Raw genomic sequence first — 23,389 nt, 5'->3', positions numbered from 1 at the left:
GTTGACTAGTCCAATCACTTGTGAAAATGAGTTGAATTTTGGTTCTTCTAGAAAGCTGCCTAAATAATTTCTATACCATTAATACTTCTCCATAGTAATACTGAGTAAATATTATAAAATGTAATTTGTAGTTAAATGAGCAATGAAAAAACCATTACATATGTTATTCCTGGTCACGTGGAGAACTGCTGGTGTTATAAAACCATATCATAAAAATAAAATCTATGTAATGTGAAATGTTCTGCCATGTAATCACATCTTATAAATTATATAGCAGTGATCTATGGCTACTATTTAATCATTTAAGTTCTAAGGAGAATTACGCATAAAGAAAATCTGCAGATACACACAATAGGCATTTTTCGTGTAGTAGTTTCATTGAATACAGGCCCACATAGGAGGGTCATCAGAGGAGGTGACAGCTGCATTTAGATCTGCTCTGAATGGGGATGAACCATCACTCCAGTGATTGCCTGTCACCCTAGAAAATTTTATTTTCCGGGCACCAGATTTTTGTTTACACAGTATGATTTGCTACCCCCCAAAACAATGTTTTTGGTGTCTGTCTCAACAATGCGTTCACCTGATGAATTAGTGATTGCTTGTTCATTGGGAGATCGGCTACACCTTTACACTGGCCAGTTATCGGGAACGAGAGTTCCTAGGAATGTACCTTCCTAGCAAGGGCCCGATTGCTGGCTGGTGTAAAGAGGACTTCAATGTATGTATCTGTATTTTAACATATTGAATATTGCTGGGTCTGTAAAACAAAACCTAGCTCAAAAAGTATCACAATATTTTAGTAAAGTTTGTATGAAGAACAGCAATATGTGACTTCATACTGAGAGGGTGATATGATGTGTATGTTTAATTGTGCAATGCCATACATATATAAACCATATAATTGTAGTAAAACACTGCTTACCATCTTTATTTCTATTTATCGAGTTTTCATAGCTAATTATTAAGAAGTAGCGTTCTTATTATGGCTATATCAGAGGTCCTTGTTCTCAAGTTCTGGAGACTCTGGGCTTGAGTCCAAGTCACTGATTGCCTGCTTATTTACAAAGGTGTTCCCCAATGTTATGCTGTGTCTTGGCTTCACTGGAGCTAACTCTGACAAATTGATATTATCATTCTTCACAAGAGTTGTCTTGTCCATGTTCTCTTCGCTGTGCTTGGCCACCACAGCATTTAGGAAGTCATACTTTGGTGACAATATTCCCTTTTCAAATAGATACTTAGCCAAGTAAGAGATGCTAATATTGCTTAAAAATGAAACCAGCATAGAGAGTGTTTTAAATGGGAATCTTTGTAAATATATGTTGTTCTTGTCTACATAGCAGTCCCCATAACAGATGAGAGCCTGTAGATGTAGATATGGTTCTCCTCCACTTATTCGTAGAAAAAGCCCAAAGATGTACCCTATAACAGAGCCATAGGTATTGGTTCCTTTGATAAACAAGACACAGAGCAGCTGAGGAAAAATGACGATGTAGACCAAGTCAGAGCTCAGGTACCAAAGGCCATATACCGACTTAGCAAGTAATGCCATGGCTGTTGCACCTGCCCCAAATATAAAGACTGTGATCTTCATAACCAAGGAGATTTCCCTCTCGGATGCCTGGAAAATAAAATGGTATTTGAGTAAAAATGTAGTCATGTCTACAAGAGACAGCACTTTTTTGACCCCATATGTAGGTAAATGAGTTATAAAAATTACCAATGATCTTTGCTATACTGTCTCTATCATTCATTTCATGTTTTGCTATACTGAATGGTTGGAGGAGGCAGCAGATTGCTCAGTCAAGGAATAAATGCTGGAGAACTTGGCACCAAATGTTTTATTTTCCTGCAGAAGATCAGCAGGTGAAAAGGAGAATAATACCATGGGATGCATGGACATACCAGGTTGTTCAGATCAAGATATACTCTTTGTAGAAGCTATCCACTCAGGTCTGATGATATCCTGGAAAGACCTGTTCTGTACTATCTCATAAACCACTAACAATGAATATGAAAATGAGTTTTCTAAACCAAATAACCAATTTAGATAACTCTCTATTTTAAATTTGGGTAACTTTTAAACCTTCTCTTGTAGTAGAGGGAAATTGCACCAGCAATTAATTCCACCTTCCTTTATTCTCATTCCTTCCTTTATCATCTAGTTAGCATGACTGGAAAACATTGTATTTTAGTTTTAGTTATGTAAGAGCAGTGAGACTATGGAACTGTCAGCCAGATTAGGTTGTGATGGTGAACTCAAAAAGTTCAGAAGTGACAGGAATGCATTAATTACCTGAGTGTACTAATATTGCAAGTTATAGTTGAGAAGGATTTTTTTTCTAAGGTGAAGAAAATAGAATTCTACCTCATGAGTTTTTTTTCCATTCTTTTCAATCAACATTGCAGGTTAACAGACTGAACTGAATGGATATAATGTATGTCTTTTTCAGTCTTATAAACTGTGTCTTAATGTTATGTTAGTGTGGTATTATAGATTTTTTTTATGGTCATTATTGTCTTAAACATGTGTGACAATACTTGTCTAGTAGTGATATTACTCAGCAGTAACTTACATTTTGTCTAAATGAAAGCTGATAGATATTTCTGGCAAACATAGAACTAGCAGACAAGATTGAAGAATCAGCGGATGACATCACAGCAGCGGATACGGCACCAAGTCCAAAGAAAGAAATGTAAGGAGGACACAGATACTGAAGAACAATGGGCAGGATCATATCTGTTTCATTTCTGCTTTGTGGGTCCGGTAAACCATAGGCAGTTTGATTCCACTCTAAAAAAAAAATGTGGAAGCAAAGGCTTTCCGTTAGACTACTACATTCTAAAAAAAAATAAAAAAATAAAAATAAAAAATTGCATTTGTCTTACATTAATAGGCTGCTGTGAATATAAGGATAGTTATCAGTGTCTTTCACTGATGTCCATAGTATACACCATATGCTGTGTACAAGATCATCAAGTCTAGAGATTAAAGCGGTATTCCCATATCAGACATTGGTGACATATCACTAGGATATGCCACCAATGTCAGATAGGTGTGGTACCACCTCTTGCCCACATCCTATCTCCAGAATTGGGCTCCCAAAGTAATAGAGAGCGCATCGCACACTTTGACCATGCGTCAATTTGCTTCTACTTTGGGATGTCTGTTCTGAAGATAGGAGTGGGTCCCAGAGGTGGTAGCTATAAAAATACCATAGAATACTGTTAAGTTTCCGTTGAAAAAATGTAAATATGTAAACTTTTCATACCTGTTGAAGCTCCTATAGCACCAATGAGAACTGAGGGAATAGCCATCACTAAACATCCAAAAGCAGCTAAGATAGAGAGAACTTGGGCATAGGTTGCTGAGGATGCTGATAAGACCCGTTGGAAATATGCCTGCCAGGGGATCCCTCCCAGCATCTACAAAATTAAAAATTTGAAACTTATAGCATAGCTATTTTTACTTGAGCAACATTAAAAGTAGTATCTTTATAGAGGATAAATTGACAGAGCAATGCTAGACAACATAAAGCAGACAGTCACCACTGATGTTTTGTTTCTTTACAAAAAGAAATGACAGTTCACCATGTCCGCTGATAGTATTCAGCATTTTTGCGGGCCCATAGACTTCAATAGGGCCATGTCCTGATTTTCACTGTATAGGGCATGTTTCACTTGTTTTACGGAGCCGTAGAATGGAAGAAAAGGGCCCTATAGAAGTGAATGGGTCAGTATCTAATCTGCAAATAAACGCATCCGCATGAGCCCTTAAAGGAGTTTTCCAGGACTTTCCAGGCAGCTGCAGGTTACAGGAAGTAAACAGGATACAGATCTGGAAGACCACAGCTGTGTACAGTGTGTAGTGCTTGTTCTCAGGTACTGCAGCCTAGATCACATTCATTGAAAACCTGCATTGCCAGAGAATGGCCACCACACAATTGACAAAATTGTGCTGTTTCAGCTCCATACAGGGCCGTCTTTAACAAGGGGCAAAAGGGGCAGCTGCCCCGGGCCCAGTTGCTCCTGGGGGGCCCAAGGCAGCTGCCTCTTGAGCCCTGCTAGCCACTGCCCTGGGTGTCAGGCTGTCAGCTACACAGGGGGTGCTGCCATGCCATGCCTGCTTGCACTCCAGGCAGCGTACTGTGAGAGCTGTGATTCTCTAGGACCTTAGATGACATCATCACCATGTGACCAGTAACCTAGCAATATTACTGGTCACATGGCTATGAGGTCATCAAGGTCCTACCAGGAGTGTTGCTATAAAAGTTTGCCTTAACTGTGGAGCTTTTTTGTGAAGATTACATCAGAAAAAGGTGACAGGGGCTGTTATGCTAATATACTGTAAAACTACTGTATAGTGGGTGCTGTATACTGTGGGGGGCCTGTATACTGTGGGGGCCTGTATACTGTGGGGGGCCTGTATACTGTGGGGGGCTGTATACTGTGGGGGGCTGTATATGGTGGAGTGCTATACTGCTGTACTGTATACTGTGGGGGGCTGGTATACTGTGGGGGCTGTATACTGTATACTGTGGGTGCTGTATATTGTGGAGTGCTATACTGCTGTACTGTATACTGTGGGGGGGGCTGTATACTGTATACTGTGGGGGCTGTATACTGTATACTGTGGGTGCGGTATATTGTGGAGTGCTATGCTGCTGTACTGTATACTGTGGGGGACTGTATACTGTGGGGGGCTTTATACTGTATACTGTGGGTGCTGTATATTGTGGAGTGCTATACTGCTGTACTGTATACTGTGGGGGGCTGTATACTGTGGGGGGCTGTATACTGTGGGTGCTGTATATTGTGAGTGGCTATACTGCTGTACTGTATACTGTGGGGGACTGTATACTGTGGGGGGGCTGTATACTGTATACTGTGGGTGCTGTATATAGTGGAGTGCTATACTGCTGTACTGTATAGTGTGGGGGGCTGTATACTGTGGGTCTGTATATTGTGGAGTGCTATACTGCTGTACTGTATAATGTGGGGGGCTGTATACTGTATACTGTGGTGTTGTATATTGTGGAGTGCTATACTGCAGTACTGTATAGTGTGGGGTGGCTGTATACTGTATACGTAGGTGCTGTATATTGTGGAGTGCTATACTGCTGTACTGTATACTGTGGGGGGCTGTATACTGTGGGTGCTGTATATTGTGGAGTGCTATACTGCTGTACTGTATAGTGTGGGGGCTGTATACTGTATACTGTGGGTGCTGTATATTGTGAAGTGCTATACTGCTGTACTGTAATAGTGTGGGGGCTGTATAGTGTATAGTTTGGGGTGCTGTATACGGGTGAGGGTGCTATACTGCTCTACTGTATACTGTGAGGTGTTGTATACTGTGGGGTGCTGTATGCTGTGGGCTGCTATACTGCTCTACTATATACTGTAGGGTACTGCATAGTGTGGGGTGCTATACTGCATACTGTGTGGTGCTGTATACTATAGGGTGCTATACTGCATACTATGGGTTGCTGTATACTATAGGGTGCTATACTGCATACTGTGGGGTGCTGGGGTGCACTGTAACACTAAGATGAGCCGAGCCCTGGTCTCCTTCCTGCAGAGTGGTGCCCACTTCCAGCCTGAGCCCAGCTGCCCAGAGCACTGATCCTGAGCCGCTGGAGTCTTCAGAACTGGAAGTATTTACAGTCATTCACTGTACTCTACCAGGTGTGTGGATTTTTTGTGTGTGTGTTGTGGTGGAGGGCGTGATTGCCTACTAAGGTGTGGGAAGGGCGGGATCCAGGGGGGCCCAAGTAAATTTTTGCCCAGGGTCCAATCAATATTAAAGACGGCCCTGGCTCCATATATTCTTTTCTTCCAGGAACTGCAGCTATTGCTAACAGCAGATCAGTGGGGTTGCAGGGTGTTGGGCCCCACCAATCCCATATTGATGGCCTATCATCCTATAGATAGATCATCAATATGTTAGCCCTGAAAACCACTTTAATGCTCACCACAGGAAGCTTGCAACATTTTAAAACAGGAAATTAATTTGAACATCATTATTTAAAACCATACTTAACTTTACCCTAAAAGATGTGGCATGGCAGCCCACTGCATAAGGGGTTAATGTGTTTTCCCTATGTATCCCTCACCAAAGGCTGCATATAGGGAGGAAACAGTTAACTGGCAGCCCTTAATAACAATTGTTAGGTGTGGCCTGGTCCCACCCCTGTAGGCTAGAGCTGCCAGCTGCCAGGAGAGAGTTGAGGAGTTTCTGTTTGAGAGTGGACACAGCCTAGAGGAGCAGAAACAGTCTGAGATACTGCACCCTGTATAGATGCAAATAAAGAGAGAGAAGAATTGCATGCCTTGGCCAACTTGTGCAGATTGCACAAGTTATGAGGAAAGTGACTAATGGGAATCTATATGCTGTTTATAACCCCTATACACAGCCTTGAGACAGCTGCATATGCAATGCGTCTGATGAAAATTGTACCTATCATTGCAAGCAGCTTTACTTACAACTGCTAAAGTTGCCAGTAAAGCGGTCCATCTGTTACCCCTAAAACCAACCTCGTTATGGCATGCATTGCTGCCATATTGTATCGCCTGCTACTATTCAGGTCCCCTGCCTTGCATCTGAAAACCCAACCACATCAAGGGCACCCCACTTAACACCAGGGCAAGAGGCCCCAAAGCTAGGATGTGCCCAAGGGGAAGAAAGGTTGTGCCCCTCCAACCACTGCAGAGCCCAGGCAGCACCAGAGTGAGGACCAGCATGGTACTACCACCATCATTGCTGCCACCACCACTATCTTCCTCCCTGAGCACTCCACTCCTGGGCTTGCTGCATGCGCATGGATTTATATAATCCCAGTTCTGTTGTGATCGCATAACTGCTTCAAAACTGCACTGTGTTAACAAGGCCTGAAGCTTATAGACCAGAAGCTTGTAGGAAGGATTGCCCAATGTCATTTATAAATATGGCACATTATTTCCAGCAAATTGTGAATGTGTCCATTTAATATTTAGGAAATTGTTTTTTTCAAATACAGAAGTCATCCTGAATTAAAGGTGATATTGAAGTCTTCCCTTTTCAAGCTGTGTTCTTTTCACACAAGTCTCAACGTTAATATGAAAAGAAGATTTCTAGAAAATTTTAGTTTACCAGAAGCAAGAAACTGTCAATCCAAGACCAGGCATCTTCCTTCCTTATGCTGCCCAGCCAAGGATCCTTGTAGACTTCTTCTACAGCTGTCACTGTGATGTCTGTAACTGCAGGATGAGTCATTGCAAAAGGTACACTGATCCACTGCAACACAAAGAGACAGTGTGTCTGATGAAATGACACTGGTAATAAACATGGCCATTTTCCCTTTAAAAAAAGTAATGTATTTTATGGGATGTCATATGACAGAGACAGGTCTGGCATTCCCAGACAGTCATTGAAAATGAGCCAAATGGCAAATCACTGGAATGATAAAGCAATATTTCTAGTTTATAGACAGAAAGAAAAATCGACTCATAGAGAGATTGATAATAGATACATTTGATATTCATAGAATATCTCTTTAAACCCTCTTATCACATTATCATTCCTCATCAGAGCAATATCCCCCTACAGATCCAGATCAGAAAGTGAATGAGCTGATTTTTCAGCCTGCCATCTGGGTTCCTTGCTATTTATTTTCCATTGGGGGCCCATGGAATTACAGAAATTATAGCCATGACAAAAGCACCCAATGGGGACATTCTATTAAAGACAACACATATCATTTTACTCTTACAGAAAATTAAACTCAATCTGTACACTGGATGTTTTGGCAATTCACTGCAGTTTTTGACTGTAGATGTAATATTGCTAAAATTGAACACACGCCAAACGTGGTATGTGGCCAAAAGAATGTGGACACCTGAGCATCACACCTATACGAACCAAAACCATGATGTTGTACCCCTTTTTATAGCCTCCACAAGATTTTGGAGTGTGTCTGTGGGAAATTTGTGCCCATTTAGCCAAACGAGATTTTCTGAGGTCAGCCACCTATTCTGGACAAAAAGGTCTGACTCAAGATCAGCATTCCAGTTCACCCTCATGTTTTTTGGTATGGTTGAGGTCCAGACAGCTTGAGTTTTCCAACACCAACGTCGTCAAACCATGTCTTAATGGATTTTAATTTTTGCACAGTCATGCTGGAACATAAAAGATTTTTCCCCAAACTGTTGCTACAAAGTTGAATGCAAATAATTGTCTAAAATCTGTTTGAATGTTGTAGCATTAAGAGATTATCCTTCATTGGAAATTAGGGACCTAGCCCAAACCCTGAAAAGTAGCCATTGTCCATCCTTCACCAAATTCTACAGTATGTGCTATGCATTCTGATAGTCCAGATCTATCCATCAGACTTCCACAGAGTGAAATGTACTAATCTCTCTAGAGAACACGTTTTCACTGCTGAAAAGTTCAGTGGCATTGTGCTTTACGCAACCCAAGCCAGTACCTCCCATTTTATTTGGTGATTTTTGACTTGTGTGCAGCTTCTTGACCATGCAAATCATGAAGCTTCTAATACACTGTTCTTGTGCTGATTCCTCATCCAGAGGCAATGTGAATCTATGTAGTGTGTGTAGTAAACGGACTAGCTAACAGCCCCAACTTGTGAGCTGCTGCTACTCCCTAGACATTTCCACTTCACAATCAGAGCATTTACCGTCAAAAAGGTGCGAGAGTTAACAGATCTTAAAATACACTGACTGGTGACAGTGGTGACATCCTATACCAGTGCTACTTTTATGTCATTGAGCTCTTCGTCACCCATACTACTATCATTGTTTGTCCATGGAGATTACATGGCAGAATATTTTATATATTATTTTATGTACCTGTTAGCAGTGGATGTGACTAAAACACCTGGACTCAATAATTAGGAGAGGGGGGGGGGGGGGGTCCACAAAGTTTTGACCCTATAGTATATATGGAGTTCAAATGGCACCCTAATAGTTTATAAATTAAATGGCATCAGCATCAGTGTTTGCTTATGGATGCTAAAACATGGATGTTTATATGTATAGAGCTGCATTTAGTATTGCTGATTGCAGTATAAGTATTGCTTTCTACTGCTGTTTTTTTTTCCCAATTTATCCAGACCCACACAAATGATTCTAGAGTTTTCTCCCATGGCATATCAAGAGTTTTCCATTTGTGTGTGAAAAAAAGCGTAGAAGCGAGGCACACCTTTAGAGGCAATTTCTTTTTATGATTACATATTACTCATCTTGGCTAAAAATAATTTTTTCAATTGGCCTTTATTAAAAATATTGAGCTGTTCTGTCACGAAGGGTGAACTGTTTTTCTAATTGTGTGTCTGGTGCCTTCACTTTGTGCCAGTCATCTAATAAACCTTATCTCTAATCTACTAGAGGTCATACAACCTTAATTAAGCCACATTCTTAATAGTATGAGAAGAACTGAGCTCTAATGAGTGTTTATAATGTCAGAGAGCAGAGATAAGGAGTCTGTCTGCTCCTGGTCTGACAGAAAAGACAGAAAATCCAAAGGATGCTACTAGAGCATGTCAGCTCTGTACAAAAGAGGATGCCATATTTTTAATAAAACCAATAAAAAAAAAATATTTTAGCTCAAAATGAGTACAATGCAATAATAAAAAATGCTCCCAAAAGTGTAGATAGCCTTTAATCATTGTATAAATGAAAAGTTCTACAATTTTCCTATATTTTCTATATATGTTTCAATTTCTCACCATTTGTAACATTTTACTTCGAATTGAATCAAGATTTATCTTATTCATTGACATCATAGGCAGCAAACCTGTACATAATGTACCTAGTCCTCTCTGCTGAGAAGTGAACACAATTGTATCCAATGTAGGAAATAATCTATGCACTAAATAAATCAGCAGCAGTTAAACAAAACCCTTCACCCCATTTTTGCTGGTTTTCTGTACTGCATCAGTCTGGAGTCCAGGCTGTTCCTACCCTAGACAGTTATGGCATTACATATCCACTTCTGGGGACTGCAGCTATCTCCAGAATGTGGGTCATCGGACTCCTGTCCCACCTGGTGAGGCTGCCACTGGTAGCAGTATCCAGGTGCAAAATGAATGAGAGGTGGTCATGCATGTGCATGGCCTCTTCATTCACTTGCTGTGGAGTCAGGGAACACCAGAGCTAGCATGCTTGGCTATTATTGTGAACCTCACAGAAGAATAACCCCCCTTCCCCCCTATTTATTCTCTGGTTGTATTAGGCAGCCACCTCAATAGATGGGATGGAGTTTCAGGAGGTTCATTCTGGAGAGGTAATGCTTGCATCTATCAGACATGTATTGTATATCATAATATATAATAATATAATAATAAAATTATTTATATAGTGGCACCATATTCCGTAGCGCTTTACAAATTCATAGGGTTCATGTACAGAACAAATGTAACTGGCTAATATGCAACTGAAACACTAGAAACACTAAGAGTCACCCTTATGGGGGTGACACATAAGGTAATTGATTGTTATAAGTAGGATTTGAGCCATTATTGAACTGACAGGAGTGGTGCTTCGGGTTTTGGACTACTAGAGGATCGAGTTTAGGCCAGAGGAGTTGTGGAGGGAGGTTTAGTCTGGGAAAAGTCATTTTAGGTTAGCTTGATAAGCATGCCTAAAAAAATGTGTTTATAAGGCACGTTTAAAGTTTCTTCCTATAAGATAATATGCCTATAAGATTCATTATATTAATGTGAGGTAAGCTCATGACACAGCAGAAAAAACAGAAAGCATAGGGTTAAACTGTTGTTGCTGGGCAGGAGTCTTGACCAATCCCTAGCTAGCCTCACACAGCCCAGGAGTTTTGACCAATTACAGCCAGCCTCACACACAGCTTGTGTGGGAAATTCCCTAGCAGGAGCTGCTGGAATCATTATTCACCAGAAAGAGAAACTGAACAGACATTCACTCCACTAAGAGCTGTGTTTCATGGAAGCAGAGAGGCCAAAATAGGTATTTAAAACAGTTATATAATGTTCCTACTGTTAATATAGTGATTCGAACTGTATACTGAACCAGTTATATGTGTGTTTACTTAGAGTTCCACCAAATCCAATTGCAAACTACAAAGTTCACAATCCAAATTCAAATTCCATATTGCAATCCAAATTGCATACAACCATACCAGATCATACTCAACCAATCTGCAAATGCTAACTGCATAGTGCAAATTGCGACCAAATTCAGAAAGTGAACAATTAGTTAGATCTCAGATATACCTCTCAGAGAGATCATAAAGTGCTTAAATAACTTAAAGTGAGAGTACAGATACTCAAGAGAGAAATATATCCACAATTTTTTGTTGAATGACAAGATTGAACAGTTGAACCACCATCTTATGCATACTGCCATTTTGTGATATCTTTTCAACACGTGTTTTGTACAGGGACTATCCACTGCAGAGGCGGCAGTATTATATATGAAGAAAAGTTAAAGTTAATAAAGAAGTTATTTCAAGCATTTGGTGTGCTCTTTAAACCTACTGTTTCCATAGAACGGCCCTATAGGAATTACAGAGTAATAGACAGTCTGGTTAGACTAAAAGGTCAGAGATATCAAAATTCTTCTAATGCCACAGCGCAAAAGGCACTTCATAGTGCTGCGCTTGCCACAGTAAAACTATTACCCTCAGTGGGCGAAGCGATAGCACTCCTCAACTTGCACAGAAAAGAGCGCATTAGAGCAGCGGAGCACCAGCATATGCTCCTGTGCAGCAACTGATCCCTGAGTGAGCAAGCAAATACACCTCAGCAGAGCTACCATAGAGGCCATAAAACGTGTGCATTAGTCAAACTGCAGCCGACTCTTAAAGTGGCAGAATGGCAAAGGCCTAATAGTCAGAGAAAGAGCGCCAACCCTCCTGCTATCCCTAGAGAGAGAAACAGACACATGGTTTGAGAACAACATTCAGAGCTAGAGTGCCCGCACCGCTATCCACGAAGAGGCCACGTACTGCAGCCAGCTAGTTCCCGCCACTAGGCCCAAAGCCTGCAGCAGCATATCCAAGCCAGCACATCGCAAGTCAGCGTATCCAAGCCAGCGCATCGCAAGACAGCGTATCTAGGCACAGATCATCGCAAGTCAGCACAGATCATCGCAAGTCAGCATGGTGCATCGCAAGTCAGCACAAAGCATCGCATCACATCAAGAAAAGACAAGTCTCCTTTAAGACTGACAATTGTTCCTGCTCTTCAAAATAAGGTCAGAGCTTTCCTTTTATTACTTATCATTGCATATAGGCTTTGGCATAAAGAGACATTTTTTGTGTTCAGAAATAAGAGACTTTAAAGTAAAAACAAAGGACAGTTTGTAATATATGGACTCTAAAGCATTTAAAGTGAAAGTCATTTATTGCCTGCATTTATCGCTGTTACATTTAAAGTAAAAGTCATTTATTTCTGCATTTGTCAATATTGCATTTAAAGTGAAAGGCATCTTATTATTCGTATTGTTTGTCAGTATTGCATTTAAAGTAAAACGTCTGAGCATAGTATTACCATACCACTGTTAGAGGATGCAAAGATAGATAGAGTAGAAGTTGAAGAGCATGGGAACCTGTCTGAGGTAGAAGAGTCTGATGCAGCATTAGTCTTGCCTCAAACCAATATAGCCCAAGCAGATGAACTAAGACGTTCATCATGTGCCAGAAAACTGACCCAAAAGATGCTGGAAAATTTGGAGCAAGAATTAGCATTAAAAGGAAAAAAGTTCGCCAAAATGTATGAGAAGTGGAAATTATACATTAAAGGCATTCGTGGAAAGTTAAAACAAGAAAGTATAAAAGGGAACTTGAGTGATATGGTAGAGACGGTAGAAGAATCTGAATCAGAGCTTATGGCAGCATTTGTCAACCTGCAGTTACTTACGACATCTTCCCAGGATATTGTAAGGAACATGGACACATGTACTGCAGTCACTAAAGATTTAGTAAAGCTTATGAGAGAACTATCATCTGCAGAAAACAATGATGAAGTTAAAGCAAGAAGGAGAATGAACGAGCTCTTTATGAGAGACTTTGCTAGGTCCTTAGGTGGAACCACAATTACAAGTTGGACTTCCTTCGCTAGTAGAAGTGCCACCCCCGTATCAGAGTCCTCAAGTACTTCAGCCAAAATAAAGGAATTAGCTTAACAACTTGCTGTCAAGAGAGCAGAAATTGAGATGGAAGCTGCAATCGAGGCACAGTGCCAACTGGTGGCTGAAAAGGAAGCTGAAAAGGATGTACAACGCCATCAAATGGAAGCTGAATTGAAAAGTCTGGAAAGGCAAAAAGAAGTTAAGATCATAGAAGCCAGTCTCAGAGAACACAAAGAGGATATGAGAAGAGTCATAGGTTCAAATCTGTACTAAGTGAAGAAGCAGAATTTCCTACATACTCCCAGGAGAATGGAAGGAAATCTCCAGCACTTAGTGAGGAAATAAGTCATCATCCTTTCATCCCTGATCAGAAAGATAAAGAGAGGCCTAGTCCAGTGTTAGGAAAAAGGTGTGTGGATTTACCCTCTATCTCTACCAGAAAAGAAGAAGAAAGGGACTCGCCTAATTCAGAAATAAGTGAGAAAATAGAACCGGATGATTGTATTCCAAGATGCCACGGCAATCCTCAGGAGAATGTTACAACCATTGTCCCAGCAAGACCACAGAGAACAGTCCTAACTAGACTTCCTATTCCGGAACCTACTGTCTTTTCGGGAGATGTACTGAAGTTCATAGAGTGGAAGGCAAGTTTTGAAATGATCATTGAGCATCATTGCTTCAGTCCAGTCGACAAGTTATTCTACCTTCAGAGATATGTTAGTGAGGAAGCAAAGAAAGTTCTTGAAGATAACTTCTATAGAAAACATGAATATGCCTACAAGCAAGCTTGGGAAAAATTAAATGCAAGATATGGTCATCCTTTCTTAGTACAAAGAGCTTTTAGAGAGAAATTTAATAACTGGCCTAAAATAGGTCCTAAAGAACACTTCAGACTCCAAAAGTAGGGTGACTTCCTACAAGCATGCAACATTGCCATCCCACATGTTTAAGGTCTAGAAGTACTGAACGACTATCTAGAAAACCACAGGATGCTAGCCAAGCTACCTGAAGAAGTGGCTTCTAGATGGAATCGCTATGTAACTAAACAGTTAGATCTAGGCAAGAACTTCCCAAGTTTTAAAGAGTTCTCTGAGTTCGTCAATAAGGAAGCACGGATAGTATGTAATCCAGTAACATCTTACGTCTTAAAATACGTAGAAGAAAGGCCTGCAAGAGAGATAAGACATGCAAGAGCAACTAGCTTTGCAACCAACACAGCAGCTAAAGGTCCAGATACTTACGAGAGCAAGTTCAAAGTCTTTACTGGGATCAGTAGAGAGATCGAAACAACAAATCTTCAGACTATCTTGAAGTGTATGTTCTGTGGAAAGAAACCACTCCATACACAAGTGCCAACAATTAAAGGAGAAGTTCCCAGATGAAAATAAAAGGTTTGTACTTGAGAATAAACTGTGTTTCGGTTGTGTAAAAAATGCTATGTTACTAAGGAGTGTAAAAGAAAGGCCACATGCAGCCTTTGCAAAGGAAGCTATTCTACACCACTACATGAAGAACGTCCAAAGAAAAATAAATCCTCAATACCTAAAGATACTAAGGAAGGAAAGAAAGTATCGGTATTCTCTTGCAGAGTGAGGGAAGGAGAAAGCAACGGCATATCAATGGTTTTGCCAGTTTGCATTTCAATTCCTAAAAGGAGGAACAAGAAGGTATACGCCTATGCGCTACTGGATGCCCAGAGTGACTACAGAACCAGAAGCTCAAACTTACCACAATGACGGGGAGAGACACATTAGTGAACAGTCAAAGGGTCAAAGGACTGAGAGTTAGAGGACTTCATTCAAACTTCACATTAAATCTACCTCCAGCTTATACAAAAGACGATATACAGTACAGACCAAAAGTTTGGACACACCTTCTCATTCAAAGAGTTTTCTTTATTTTCATGACTATGAAAATTGTAGATTCACACTGAAGGCATCAAAACTATGAACTAACACATGTGGAATTATATACATAACAAACAAGTGTGAAACAACTGAAAATATGTCACATTCTAGGTTCTTCAAAGGAGCCACCTTTTGCTTTGATTACTGCTTTGCACACTCTTGGCATTCTCTTCATGAGCTTCAAGAGGTAGTCCCCTGAAATGGTTTTCACTTCACAGGTGTGCCCTGTCAGGTTTAATAAGTGGGATTTCTTGCCTTATAAATGGGGTTGGGACTATCAGTGGCGTTGAGGAGAAGTCAGGTGGATACACAGCTGATAGTCCTACTTAGTGATGAGCGGGAGGTGCCATATTCGATTTCGCGATATTTTGCGAATATTCGATTGAATATTCGTATTATATTCGACAAAATCGAATATTCGTAATTATTTCTTTTATCGCGAATAATATGCGATTAAATTAATCGTACAATTTTTTTTTTTTTTTCTGTATAAGGCAACGTTCCTATGACTATGGCTAGGCTAATATGTGTATTTTACGAATATTCTTAATATTGCTCTAACTTAGTCTTTTAGAATATTCGTAATATTCAAAAAGACGAAGTTAGAGCAATATTATGAATTTTCGTAAAATATACATATAGATTGTAATTTAGCTAATATAGTGCTATAATCCTTTTTTTTTTCTCAATTTTTTTTTGCCTCTTCTGAACTTCAGTTTTGGAAAATATGCACACTATTAATAAAAATTACTATAGCAGTATATTAGCTAAATTACAATCTATATGTGTATTTTACGAATATTCTTAATATTGCTTTAACTTCGTCTTTTAGAATATTTGTAATATTCTCAAAGACGGAGTTAGAGCAATATTACGAATATTCTAAAAGACGAAGTTAGAGCAATATTAAGAATATTCGTAAAATACACATATAGATTGTAATTTAGCTAATATACTGCTAAAGTAATTTTTTTTAATAGTGTACATATTTTCCAAAACTGAAGTTTAGAAGAGGCAAAAAAAATTAGACAAAAAAAAAAAGGATTATAGCACTATATTAGCTAAATTACAATCTATGTGTATTTTACTAATATTCTTAATATTGCTCTACCTTCGTCTTTTAGAATATTCGTAATATTGCTCTAACTCTGTCTTTTAGAATATTACGAATATTCTAAAAGACGACGTTAGAGCAATATTAAGAATATTCTAAAATACGAAGTTAGAGCAATAATATTCCACTTTGGCATACTGCTCCCCGACAAGCGTCCCCGTCACCATAGGAACGCCTGTGGGTTAGAATATACCATCGGATCTGAGGTTTTACGATCTCAGGGAAAACTCAAATCCGATGGTATTTTCTAACCCACAGGCGTTCCCATGGTGACGGGGACGCTTGTCGGGGTGTTTGTTGTATGCTGAAGTTGATTAAATAACGATTTTGTCATGCGCTCGGGCACACATATTAACCATTACGATTTTTCTGTTGTAATATTCGTGAACTCGAATATTATAACCGAGATTATTGGTTTCGATTAGAATAGGACGAATATTCTAAAATTGAATATACAGCTATATATTTTTTATTTCGAATATTCCGGTCCATCTGAAAACGTGATTCCTTCCAGCTTCAATTCAGTTGCTTGTGGGCCAATGGCTCATTGACCCACAAGCAAGAAGCAGGGAGGAATCATATATTTTCAGATGAAAAAAATAAAATAAAAAAATACGTATATTCGATTTCGCGAATATATGGAACTATATTCTAAATATTCGTGAAATCTCGGAATTGCGATATTCGAGATAAAAATTCGAAATTTGAATATTCGCGCTCAACACTAGTCCTACTGAATCGACTGTTAGAATTTGTATTATGGCAAGAAAAAAGCAGCTAAGTAAAGAAAAACGAGTGGCCATCATTACTTTAAGAAATGAAGGTCAGTCAGTCAGCCAAAAAATTGGGAAAACTTTGAAAGTAAGGGCTATTTGACCATGAAGGAGAGTAATGGGGTGCTGCGCCAGATGACCTGGCCTCCACAGTCACTGGACCTGAACCCAATCGAGATGGTTTGGGGTGAGCTGGACCGCAGAGTGAAGGCAAAAGGGCCAACAAGTGCTAAGCATCTCTGGGAACTCCTTCAAGACTGTTGGAAGACCATTTCAGGGGACTACCTCTTGAAGCTCATCAATAGAATGCCAAGAGTGTGCAAAGCAGTAATCAAAGCAAAAGGTGGCTACTTTGAAGAACCTAGAATATTACATATTTTCAGTTGTTTCACACTTGTTTGTTATGTATATAATTCCACATGTGTTAATTCATAGTTTTGATGCCTTCATAGTCATGAAAATAAAGAAAACTCTTTGAATGAGAAGGTGTGTCCAAACTTTTGGTCTGTACTGTACCTCTAGATCGAGATCGCATACCTACCTGTGAAACAGCCAATAAATGGGCGCACCTTTCTGTCATATCTCATGAAATGTCCCTGTTGAAGGAGTTTGGTGTTCGACTGTTGATAGGTTACGATTGTCCCGAAGGCTTGGTGCCACGAAAGGTAATCACAGGAGGAAAGGGTGAACCCTACGCTGTTCAAACTGATCTAGGATAGGGTGTTGTTGGAGGAAAACAGCAGATCGCAAACTCAAGACAGGTGATAGGATTGTGTCATCGAATATCTGTCCAAGAGTTACCAACTGTAAGTCCAGCAAAAGTAATCAAAATCCTTGAATCCGTCTTTGCAGACATAAGTTTTAAAGAAAAGAGTGTTTCCCAAGAAGACCTAAAGTTCGTACACACTCTAGAAGAAAGTATTCGGCAGAATCAACAAGGTCATCTTGAAATGCCCTTACCCTTAACAGAGCGACCTCGTCTGCCAAATAACAGAAATCTTGCCCTAGCAAGATTGAAATGTTTGAAGAAAAGGTTGGGAAGAGATCCCAAACTCAAGAATGATTATTTGAAATTCATGGAAGGCATCCTTGAAGAAGGACATGCAGAGAAAGTTAATAACCAACCTAAAGAAGGAGAAGTATGGTACATCCCACATTAAGGGTTTTACCACTCAAAGAAACCAGATAACATTAGAGTAGTATTTGATTGCTCAGCAAAGTACAATGGTGTTGCGTTGAATGATCATCTACTAAAAGGACCAGATCTTACAAACACTCTGCCTGGAGTACTCTGTAGATTCAAAAAGTATCCCGTAGAGGTCATGTGCTACGTTGAAAATATGTTCACCAGTTTCATGTGAAGAATGAAGATAGAGACTTCCTGAGGTTTCTATGGTGGGAGAACGGAGATACAGAAACATAGCCAGCAGAATATAGAATGAAAGTACACTTGTTTGGAGCAGCATCATCTCCAGGTTGTGCCAATTATGGTATGAAGTACCTGGCCAATCAGAATGAAAAGGATTGCCCATCAGCAGCAAATTTTCTGAAGAAAAACTTTTATATAAATGATGGTCTCATAAGTCTAGAGTCCACAGAATCTGCAATCAAACTAGTGAAAGAAAGCCAAGAGTTATGCGCAAGAGGAAACCTGCGCCTTCATAAATTAATCTCAAACAACAGAGAGGTACTGGAATCCATCAGTGACTCTGAACGTGCATCAACAATGATGAATGTAGATCTCAATTATGCTCCTCTTTCAGTCCAGAACGTACTTGGATTGGGATGGAATGTAAAGAATGACAAGTTCTTCTTTGAAGTATCTATTGAAGAGAAAATTGCAACTAGACGTACCATTCTTTCCGCAGTGGCTTCTATATTTGATCCATTGGGATTCTTGGCCCCAGTAATCCTCAGAGCAAAATAAATACTACAAGAATTATGCAGACAGAAGTTGGGATGGGATGAGCCCATACTTGAAAATTTGCAAAACTTGAGAAAAGTTCGGATACCCAGATGTTTTGTACCTCATGATTTCGGAAAGTACTAGAAAATAGAACTTAATCCTTTTTCAGATGCCAGTAGTAATGGTTATGGTCAGTGCTCCTACATCAGAGTAATAGGAGAAGAAAAGACACACTGTGCCCTGGTTATGGGGAAGGCCAGAGTCACACCTACCAGTATTCAGACAATACCAATACTTGAACTGACAGCAGCCGTAGTTTCAGCATAAGTAAGCAAGTTTTTGAGAGAAGAATTGGAAATGAAAATAGATAAAGAATATTTTTGGACAGACTCACAAGTTGTCCTAGGATACATAAACAACGAAGCACGAAGATTCCATATCTTTTTCGCTAACAGAGTTGAGAAAATTCGGGAAATAACAAATCCAGAACATTGGCATCACATTGACAAAGCATAACCCAGCAGATCATGCTTCAAGAAGCCTGAATGTAACAGAATTAAAAAATTCTAATTGGTTCACAGGCCCAGAGTTCCTGTGGGAAAAGGAAATCACGTCCAGTAAAGGTTACACAGAATTGTCTTTGGGTGATCCAGAAGTAAAAGTTGTACAAACATTGAGCACTGCTGCCAAGTGTCAAGATGACATACTTGAAAGACTAGCCAGATGTTCAAAATGGAATACGGTCATAAATGTAGTAACTCGAATTCAACGTTTGGCAAAGGGAATCAGAAAGAAGGAATTGTTGAATGTAGAAGAAAAAATGGAAGCTGAAGAAACAGTCATAAGACTTAAACAGAGATTCTACAGTGAAGAGTTGAAGAGACTTAGTCAAGAACCTAAAAGGCTTCCAAACAACCACCCATTGTACAAGCTAAATATTGTTCTGCAGGATGGTATACTGAAGGTGGGATGGAGACTGGAAAATGCATTGTTACCTAGCAGAGAAAAGCATCCAGCAATTCTACCCAAAAACTCTACCTTCACAAGATTGATTATTGATCACTACCACAACATATCCTTGCATCAAGGAAGAAGCTTTACCCAAAGCTGTTTGAGAGAAGGTGGTTACTGGATAGTGAAAGGAAGCAAAGTTATAGCAAAGTATATAAGTAAATATGTAGTCTGCAGAAAGGCACGTAGGCCTACCGAAGAACAAAGAATGCCAGATTTACTGGCAGATCGTGTAAACCCATCACCACCATTTCTTTATAGTGGAATGGATTGTTTTGGCCCATTCATCACCAAACATAACCGCAAGGAGTACAAGATATATGGACTAATATTTACATGTCTGAACTCCAGAGCAATTCACCTGGAAATGTTAGAGGATATGTCAACTGACGCATTCATCAATGCCTTGAGATGTTTCATAGCCATTAGAGGTACCATCACAGAGCTTAGATCTGACCAAGGATATAATTTTGTCGGAGCAAAGAATGAATTGAAGAAAGCTCTAAAAGAGATCGATAAAGAAAAGGTAACTGAGTATTTGTTAGAGAAACAGTGTGATTTTCATATGAATGCTCCACATGCAAGCCATACAGAAGGAGTTTGGGAAAGACAAATCAGAACTGTAAGAAATGTGTTAAGTTCAGTGTTGAAAAAGAACGCCGGAAGAATAGATGATGCTTCACTTAGGACCCTGTTCTATGAAGTAATGTCTATTGTTAACAGTCGTCCACTTACAGTTGATAACATCAACGACCCAACAAGTTTGGACCCTTTAACTCCCAACCATCTACTTCACCTTAAGTCTGATTACATACAGCCACCGCCTGGCAAGTTCACCAAAGAGGATTTATATGCCAAAAGGAGATGGCGAAGAGTTCAATATCTATCAGAACAGTTTTGGAATAGATGGAGAAAAGAGTACTCTGCCAATCTTATGTTAAGAAGTAAATGGCAAAAACCCAGAAGAAATGTCCAAGTTGGTGACATAGTGTTAGTGAAGTCAATGGAAATTGGCCAAAGTTCTAGAAGTTCTAAAGGATGAAGACAAACTAGTAAGAAGAGTGTTGTTACAAATAGGAGACTCAAAACTTGACAAAAAAGGAAAAAGTCTCACTACTCCACTCAAGTTGGAATGTCCTATACAAAAGTTAGTTGTTCTACTTGAGAGTGATAAAAGACACTTGGAAGTTGAGAACATGATGGAAAATTCCTCAAATTCATGGTTAAGGCCTACTACTAAGAACATAGAATTATAGGTAATTTTGGTGGGAGTGTAGCTGGCCAGCTAAGATCTGTCCTAGGTTGCTAATATAGCTTGTGTGTTTATACAGCTAGACCTGCCAATAACCTTAATACAGTTCCTATGTTTGTGTGTTAAAGACAAAAGCAGAGTTATTTACAGTGACTTTATGTTTGGATGTCATATAACTGTTATATATTGTGTTCACAGAAGCAGAAAAGATAATATGCCTTTAAGATTCATTATATTAATGTGAGGTAAGCTCAGTGACACAGCATAAACAACAGAAAGCATAGTGTTAAATTGTTGTTGCTGGGCAGGAGTCTTGACCAATCCTAGCCAGCCTCACACAGCCCAGGAGTTTTGACCAATTATAGCCAGCCTCACACACAGCTTGTGTGGGAAATTCCCCTAGCAGGAGCTACTGGAATCATTATTCACCAGAGAGAGAAGCTGAACAGACATTCACTCTACTAAGACTTGTGTTTCATGGAAGCAGAGAGGCCAAAATAGGTATTTAAAACAGTTATATAATGTTCCTACTGTTATTATAGTGATTTGAACTGTATACTGAACCAGTTATATGTGTGTTTACTTACAGTTCCACCAAATCCAATTGTAAACTACAAATCAATAGCAAACTACAAAGTTCATAATCCAAATTCAAATTCCATATTGCAATCCAAATTGCATACAACCATACCAGATCATACTCAACCAATCTGCAAATAGTTACTGCTAACTGCATAGTGCAAATTGTGACCAAATTCAGCAAGTGAACTATTAGTTAGATCTCAGATATACCTCTCAGAGATATCATAAAGTGCTTAAATAACTTAAAGTGAGAGTACAGATACTCAAGAGAGAAATATATCCACCATTTTATGTTGAATGACAAGATTGAAAAGTTGAACCACCATCTTATGCATACTGCCATTTTGTGATATCTTTTCAACACGTGTTTTGTACATTGATTATCCACTGCAGAGGCGGCAGTGTTATATATGAAGAAAAGTTGAAGTTAATAAAGAAGTTATTTCAAGCATTTGGTGTGCTCTTTAAACCTACTGTTTCCATAGAACGGCCCTATAGGAATTACAGAGTAATAGACAGTCTGGTTAGACTAAAAGGTCAGAGATATCAAAATTCTTCTAATGCCACAGCGCAAAAGATACTTCATAGTGCTGCGCCTGCCACACCCCTCCCTTGGATGTGTGCATACTAATAAGAGACACATTGTGCAAACTGAATATAAAATAAATACAAAATATGACCAATATAACCATAACTGTTACTACATAAATACATTCTAACAGTGTGGGAGCTGAAGACTTGTATCTAGAGATGCGCACATCGATTTGCATAAATCCAACTCATTTGAAAATCATCCTTCTTGTGCGGTGAGGGCTGGCCCTGCTGCTCAAGAAACTCCCGGATGTGTAGCGGCGCATGCAAAGTCGACAGCTGTGCCGCTCAGGCAGTAGCAGGGCCTAGAGATTGCACTGCTACTCGGAGCAGCTGTACAGGCACAAGATGCCTGGCCCTATCAATTAAAGGGAAGGGGGGAGTCTTTTGAGCAGTGGGGCCAGCCCTTTACTGTTCAAGAAGGCTGATTTTGAGTGAATTCAGTTTGTACAATTCACTCATTTTAACTTTTATAGAATAATCCCGATGTGTATTGCCACAAGACATGGCATCCCCAGGGGTTAATAGTCAGCGTAGGGCTTTTTGCTTTCATTATTATAGAATCTGACTTGTCATATAACCTGTGAACTTATTTCTTATTTCAGATTTCTGTCATGGAAATGCACAATGAATTTTAATCCATGTTGGCACAAGCCCTTAGCTTTCAACTTAAAGTGACTAGAAAAGGTAATAAAAAATATTATAGTTTGCTTTTATGTCTACTCACCAGTCCTATAAAGATGCAGAAGAGCTGAACAACATCGGTGTAGGCTACCGAATACAATCCACCAACAAGGGTATAGAAAATGGCAATCAAGGCAGAGACTACCACTGAAATGTTGATGTCAATGTCCACTATAACACTTATGGTGGCACCTTGTGAGAAAAACATACAAAAAGACAAATAAATTAATGTGATGTTGGTGTATCATCTAAACCTCAGCAGACTCCATAGGCCAGCGTCTTTTAATACTGTTGCATGCATGTCACTTCATTGTGTATATGCATATTGTTTTTTCAAGACCATGGGTTAGCAGAATGCTGTTATATGTTTTAAGGCTCTGTTCACATTGGCTTTTCTGAGAGTCAAGTATTCTGGTACTTTTCCATGTTTTTTCAATTTTACTTCTTGCTTTTCCCGAGCCATAA

At 39.5% G+C, this 23,389-nt stretch overlaps 1 protein-coding gene across 1 annotated transcript in view; it reads right to left on the bottom strand.

Annotated features, from left to right (window-relative positions):
• Window positions 1-461: 461 nt before the first annotated feature.
• SLC5A7 (solute carrier family 5 member 7) overlaps window positions 462-23,389 on the bottom strand; it is a 35,569-nt gene continuing 12,641 nt past the window's right edge. The window contains 5 exon segments of the mRNA XM_040421967.1: window positions 462-1,624; window positions 2,580-2,797; window positions 3,276-3,429; window positions 7,136-7,279; window positions 22,968-23,116. Of these exon segments, the coding sequence (XP_040277901.1) occupies window positions 995-1,624; window positions 2,580-2,797; window positions 3,276-3,429; window positions 7,136-7,279; window positions 22,968-23,116 (1,295 nt within the window). The 3' untranslated portion in view covers window positions 462-994.

Source organism: Bufo bufo, chromosome 3 (assembly GCF_905171765.1).
Source record: "Bufo bufo chromosome 3, aBufBuf1.1, whole genome shotgun sequence".
Taxonomy (NCBI): Eukaryota; Metazoa; Chordata; class Amphibia; order Anura; family Bufonidae; genus Bufo; species Bufo bufo.
Note: the sequence above shows the minus strand (reverse complement) of the source record. Positions and strands in the feature narration are given on the sequence as shown.